Source organism: Boleophthalmus pectinirostris, unplaced genomic scaffold (assembly GCF_026225935.1).
Source record: "Boleophthalmus pectinirostris isolate CB_2022bp ecotype Guang Dong unplaced genomic scaffold, ASM2622593v1 HiC_scaffold_2823, whole genome shotgun sequence".
Lineage (NCBI taxonomy): Eukaryota > Metazoa > Chordata > Actinopteri > Gobiiformes > Gobiidae > Boleophthalmus > Boleophthalmus pectinirostris.
In genome coordinates, this window is record NW_026571288.1 from 860,307 (window position 1) to 866,339 (window position 6,033).

Sequence of the window (6,033 nt, forward strand, 5' to 3'; positions counted from 1 at the left end):
ACCCTGATGAAAGACTGATGGAGGTTCCCAAGGCCTGGCAAAATGCCCTCCATACCTGTGACGTAAATTGTGGCCCTCTGTCTGAGACAATATCGGTAGGTATGCCGTGGAGCCTGTATACATGAAGAACCAAAAGGTTAGCAGTTTCAGTAGAAGTTGGCAATTTGGGGAGGGAAATAAAATGCACTGCCTTAGAGAAGTGGTCCACGATTGTGAGAATAACTATTACCATCAGAGTCTGGGAGTCCAGTGACAAAATCTATGGCTATATGGGACCATGGTCGGCTGGGAATAGGCAAGGGGTTGAGGAGACCAGAGGGAACCTGATGATTAGACTTGCTTCGGGCACAGGTAGTACAGGCAGCAATAAAAGATCGAGTGTCCTTGCTCATAGACGGCCACCAGAATCTCTGTGTTTAAGAAAAGCTAAGGTCCGGTGGAAACCAGGGTGACACGTAAGTTTAGAACTATGCCCCCACTGGAGAACCTGAGCTCGCACCGACTCCGGCACAAAAAGTGAGTTAGGCGGACAGTTATCTGGGGCAGGTTGGTTTTGCTGAGCCTCACGAACCACTCTTTCAATCTCCCAATGAATAGATGCAACCAGGGAAGTGGATGGAGCAACCTCGGATGAATTAGCTGGACTGTCAATCACACATGTGGCAGGCAGGATGGGTTCAGGCAGAGACTCAGAGACATCAGGAGAGAACTGACGAGATAAGGAGTCTGGCTTTATATTCCGAGAACCAGGACGGTAGGTTAGGACAAAGTTGAACCTTCCCAGGAACAGAGCCCATCTAGCCTGTCGGGAGTTGAGCCTCTTGGCAGAACGGAGATATGACAGATTTTTGTGGTCTGTCCAAACAATGAAAGGATGTTCTGCACCCTCCAGCCAGTGCCTCCACTCCTGCAAGGCCAGAACTACAGCCAAAAGTTCTCCGTTACCAATGTCATAATTAACCTCAGCAGGTGACAGACGGTGAGAGAAGAAGGCACAAGGATGAATCCTTTGATCTCCAGTGGAACGCTGGGAAAGGACTGCTCCCACCCCGGAGTCTGAGGCATCAACCTCAACGATAAATTGCCTGGAGGGATCGGGATGAGTTAGGACAGGAGCAGAGGTGAACAAAGATTTAAGAGTAGCAAAAGCATCTTCGGCCTCACTGGACCACTTAAAGGGGGTGAGGGTAGAGGTGAGACGAGTCAGTGGGGCTGCCTTTCTGCTGTAGTCCTTGATAAATCTCCTATAGAAGTTTGCAAACCCTAGAAAACGCTGAAGTTGTTTTCTGGTTTCGGGTCTGGGCCACTCTGCCACGGCTTTCACCTTTTCAGGATCTGCCTTGATCTGCCCCTGTTGAATGACAAAGCCCAGAAAATTAACAGATGTTGCATGAAACTCACACTTCTCCGCTTTCACAAAGAGCTTGTTCTCTAGGAGGCGCTGCAGGACGAGTCTGACATGCTGGACATGTTCCTTAAGATCCCTGGAAAAAATGAGAATGTCATCCAAATAGACAAAAACAAACTTATTCAGCATATCCCGAAGAACATCGTTGACCAGAGTTTGGAAAACTGCTGGTGCGTTTGTAAGACCAAATGGCATCACCAAGTACTCAAAATGTCCGAGCGGGGTGTTAAATGCGGTCTTCCACTCATCACCTTGTCTAATGCGTACAAGGTGATAAGCATTTCTTAAATCCAGCTTAGTAAAAATGGTAGCTTGATGAAGGGGTTCAAAGGCTGAGTCAATGAGTGGTAGGGGGTACTTATTTTTAACAGTAATGTCATTTAACCCCTATAGTCAATACAAGGCCTTAACGTTTTTGTCCTTTCCCCACGAAGAAAAATCCTGCGCCAACAGGTGATGAAGAGGGACGAATTAGGCCAGCAGCTAAAGAATCCTTGATGTAAACCTCCATAGCCTCGCTCTCAGGACCTGAAAGTTTATACAAGCGACTAGATGGTAAAGGAGCACCAGGAAGCAGATCAATAGCACAATCATAGGGACGGTGTGGAGGTAGGGAAAGCGCTTTCAGTTTGTTGAACACTTCACCCAGATCGTGATATTCGGGGGGCACAGCAGACAGATCAGGAGGACTGGGAGGAGGAGAAGAGACTAGTCCGCTGGGGGTGATAGCGGATTGGAGACAGTTATAATGACAAAAAGTGCTCCAGCTGGCAATGTTATTCTTCGCCCAGTCAATATGAGGATTGTGTAATTTCAGCCATGGGAGTCCCAAAACTATAGGGGCATGAGGAGAAGAAATAACTAAAAACTGAAGGTCCTCCCTGTGATTACCAGACAACACCAGTGTAAGATTAACAGTTACATGTGTGATCCTTGCCAGCCTCTCTCCGTTCAGAGCATTTACGTCCCTGGGGGGTTTTAAGGGATCCAAAGGGATATTGGCTTGAGATACAAAGTTTGAATCAATGAAATTGTCATCTGCTCCAGAGTCAACTAGTGCAAGGAGGGGGATAGATTCTCGCGACCAGCACAGAGTAGATGGGAGCTGCAGTCTATGTGGAGAGGAAACCGGGATAGAAGTAGTTTGGCTCACCAGAACCTCTCCAATTACTGGTGAGCCATCTCTTTTGGTCGCTGGGGGCAGGAGTTGATGTAGTGTCCAGCTTGTCCGCAGTAAATGCACAGTCCTGACCGCTGGCGGCGCTGGCGTTCTGCAGGAGTTAACCGAGCCCGACCCAGCTGCATAGGCTCCTCTCCAGTAGAGGACTCGGGGGCACTGGAAGGCACAGGGGGATTAATAATTTGAGCATTGGAGAAAGGAGAAGCCAACTGAGGCAGGGTGAGTGTACGATTTGAGGACTGTCGTGCTTTCTCTCTTTGTCTCTCAGTCTATTGTCAAGACGGGTGGCCAGGGAAATAAGTTCTTCAAGCGAGTTGGTTTCATCACATGCAGCCAGTTCGTCCTTAACCCTCTCACTCAACCCCCTCATAAAAACACCTTGTAAGGCGGTGTCATCCCAACCACTCTCAACAGCAAGAATGCGAAAATCTATGGCATATTGAGCAACGGATGATGAGCCTTGACTGAGTGAGAGCAGACGTTTAGCTGCTTCCTTCCCTTTAAGAGGGTGGTCAAAAATCTTCCTCATCTCTGAAGTGAAGTTAACGCAAGATTGACATAGGGTGGAGTCAGATTCCCAAACAGCTGTGGCCCATTGTGCAGCTCTACCAGTGAGTAGACTTATTAAAAATGAAATGCGAGACTTATCTGTATGATAGGTGTTGGGTTGCTGGTCGAACACCAGGGAGCACTGGAGGAGGAATTGGCCACAGGACCCAAGATCACCGGAGTAGCGCTCTGGAGTGGGAATGTGTGGCTCACGAGCGGCAGAGGTGGGAGGTTGGACTGGAGGCTGGTCAGCTGCTTGAGGTTGACCCGCAGGTGGCAAGTGCAACATAGTCGAAAGCTGAGCGAGCTGATTCATCTGAGCAGAAAGCTGAGTTACATTAACAGATAACTCACAGAGTCTTTCAGTCACTTGCTTCAAAATCTGCTCGTGATGGCCCACTCTGACCCCCTGAGTGGCCAGAGCCTGTAGCACTGGGTCGCGATCCTGATCCGATGGGTCCATTTGGCCAGATTGTTCTGTTATGGCGCAACAATGGAGGGACCCAAAAATGGACTTCAGACCGGTTAAAAAATGGAAAAGGAGAATTTATTTTACAAAGGGCAAAATGAGGGCAGAAGCAGGGCTTGGAGCAGGGCAGAAGCAGGGCTTGGAGCAGGGCAGAAGCAGGGCTTGGAGCAGGGCAGAAGCAGGGCTTGGAGCAGGGCAGAAGCAGGGCTTGGAGCAGGACAGGAGCGGAGCTGGAGCAGGGCTGGAGCAGGGCTGGAGCAGGGCTGGAGCAGGGCTGGAGCAGGGCTGGAGCAGGGCTGGAGCAGGGCTGGAGCAGGGCTGGAGCAGGGCTGGAGATGGCAGGGATCACTGGAGGGCAGAGAACGCAAGTAAGAAAAATGTTTGGCAAAAGGCAAGCAGCAAAAACGTAGAATCTAGGAGCCAAGAGGTTCACCGTGTGCAGGTAGGAACAATCTGGCAGAGTCTCACAGGTGAGCAGGTGTCAAGTAGTGGCTCTTGATTGCTTGCAGGTGCGATGAATCAGGACCAGGAGACTCCGCCCAAACACACACACACACACACACACACACAGGGAGGGGAGCACCAGCCATGACATTTCCCCTTGATAAAATTCACCAAACATTCTCTTTGTTCCGACTTTAAATCCTTGATCTGGGGAATCGTTGCCAACACAGAATGTCTGTCTTCGTCTACATCCATCTCGACGTTTTGTTTACTGTTGGGCTGTTCCACAAAAGGGACACAGACAGACACTTGAGTTTGATGTCATGGCTCCGCAGCTCATAGTTGATTGGTCGGTGCAACTTCCAGAGTTCTTGCAATCCGTCTAGTGTATTCTGATTCCTGACCGAGTCACTGGAGAGAAATGAAATTGAGTGGAGGCACTAGGTGACGCCAGCCTGGCTACAGATACAGTAGGAGCAGTTACTTTCCCAAAATGACTCAAACTAAACAAAATAAAGCAGTCTACTGTTTGATAGAGACAGTGTTTAACACCAGCCTCCCCTCTGTGTCTGTTTGTGTCGCTCTTGAACCAATCTGATGCTGTGAGATTTTTCAACTGTTAAAAATGACTTTTGCTGAAGTTGTGGCAGTGTTCCACAGTCTCATGTTCCTCTTTTTTTATTTTTAGAAACCCGTTAAAAAGTCTTAAGTTAACAGAGTTGCTAATTGGTCACATTTTCATACAGTACTTTTCTTGTTTCTGTGTAGACTCTGCACACCTGACGGGGCCACAGGTGCATCAGAGAAGAGGCACAGAGCTGTTTAAAAAAAAAAAAAAAAAAAAAACTCCCACACACTGTCTCACTCTGACCTCAGACTCACCTGAAGAAAGTCTGAAGGACCGAAACGTCGCACCAATAAATGAAAAATCAAGAGTGAGACAGAGTGAGGCAGTTTTTTCTTTAAAATACAATGCTTTTCCAACTTCAAGGCTCAAAGCGCTTTACAACAAGAAACCACACACGCACACTCACAGACACACACACACAGACATTCACATACACACTCTTACACACTCTCACACACACTGGCGTATGAGTGGGTGGGTTAAGTGTCTTGCCCAAGGACACAATGATTCATGTGTGGAAGCTCTGTGTTCTATCCAAAATATCCAGGATCCTCTAATCTCATGTACACAGAGATGTGAGTGTCCTGGTTTCTCCGAGCGCCTGGAAACACCACATCCACAATCCTGCCAGAACCGGGACAAGACTCAGAACCGGGACAAGACTCAAACGGGACAAGACTCAGAACCAGGACAAGACTCAGAACCGGGACAAGACTCAGAACTGGGACAAGACTTAGAACCGGGATAAAACTCAACCAGACTCAGAACCAGGACAAGATTCAGAACCGGAATAAGATACAACCAGACTCAGAACCGGGATAAGACTCAGAACCAGGATACTCGTGCACATGTAAACTCACTTTTGGCACTAGTCACTAACAGAAATGATCAGGTTCAACATCAGTAGAAGTGTGTGTGATCCATGTGGGAATGTCACGTTCATTGCGTTGTAGAATCCGGAAACAGCAGGAGCTCCGTTTTTTTGTTTTTTACCAGTGCAGTCTTGTTTTTCCAGTGCATCTCTTTTGGGTTCACGCGGCGGACAATGCTGTCTTCACTTCCTTCACATTCTAATCCTGGATCTGTGAAACACACACATGTGACCGGTGTTAACGTCTCTGTAAACGACGAGCGCGCACACACACACACACACACACACACACACACTGCTCGCTCATGGTGCAGCAGAGGCCAGGGATATGCCACAAAAACATGCATTCACATTCACTTTAGATCCACAAGTCATTCAGATGGACTAATTATCATATTTTCGTAGCGTTTGAATAATTTTCATTTGGTTTTCTTGCGGTGTGCTTTGAATAGCAGCCGGTGTGAGAGCGTGACCCCAGCCTCGC

General features: G+C 48.2%; 1 protein-coding gene across 1 annotated transcript; it reads right to left on the reverse strand.

Annotated features, from left to right (window-relative positions):
- Positions 1-387: 387 nt before the first annotated feature.
- LOC129410863 (uncharacterized) lies at positions 388-3,600 on the reverse strand. The gene is made up of 4 exons (XM_055159807.1): positions 2,837-3,600; positions 2,580-2,744; positions 2,331-2,520; positions 388-1,795 (listed from the first exon to the last, which is right to left on the reverse strand). The coding sequence occupies exons 1-4, from the start codon at positions 3,598-3,600 to the stop codon at positions 389-391; spliced, it is 2,526 nt and encodes an 841-aa protein (XP_055015782.1). The 3' UTR covers position 388.
- Between the last annotated feature and the right edge of the window lie 2,433 nt (positions 3,601-6,033).

Excerpts from the sequence above, each read along its gene's own strand:
- LOC129410863 (XM_055159807.1), bottom strand. The coding sequence starts at position 3,600 with ATGGACCCATCGGATCAGGATCGCGACCCAGTGCTACAGGCTCTGGCC. Across the intron at positions 2,745-2,836 it reads CTGAGAGACAAAGAGAGAAA|TGCCCCCGAGTCCTCTACTG; the intron begins GCACGACAGTCC and ends TGTGCCTTCCAG. Across the intron at positions 1,796-2,330 it reads GGCTGGCAAGGATCACACAT|GGGTTAAATGACATTACTGT; the intron begins GTAACTGTTAAT and ends TATTGACTATAG.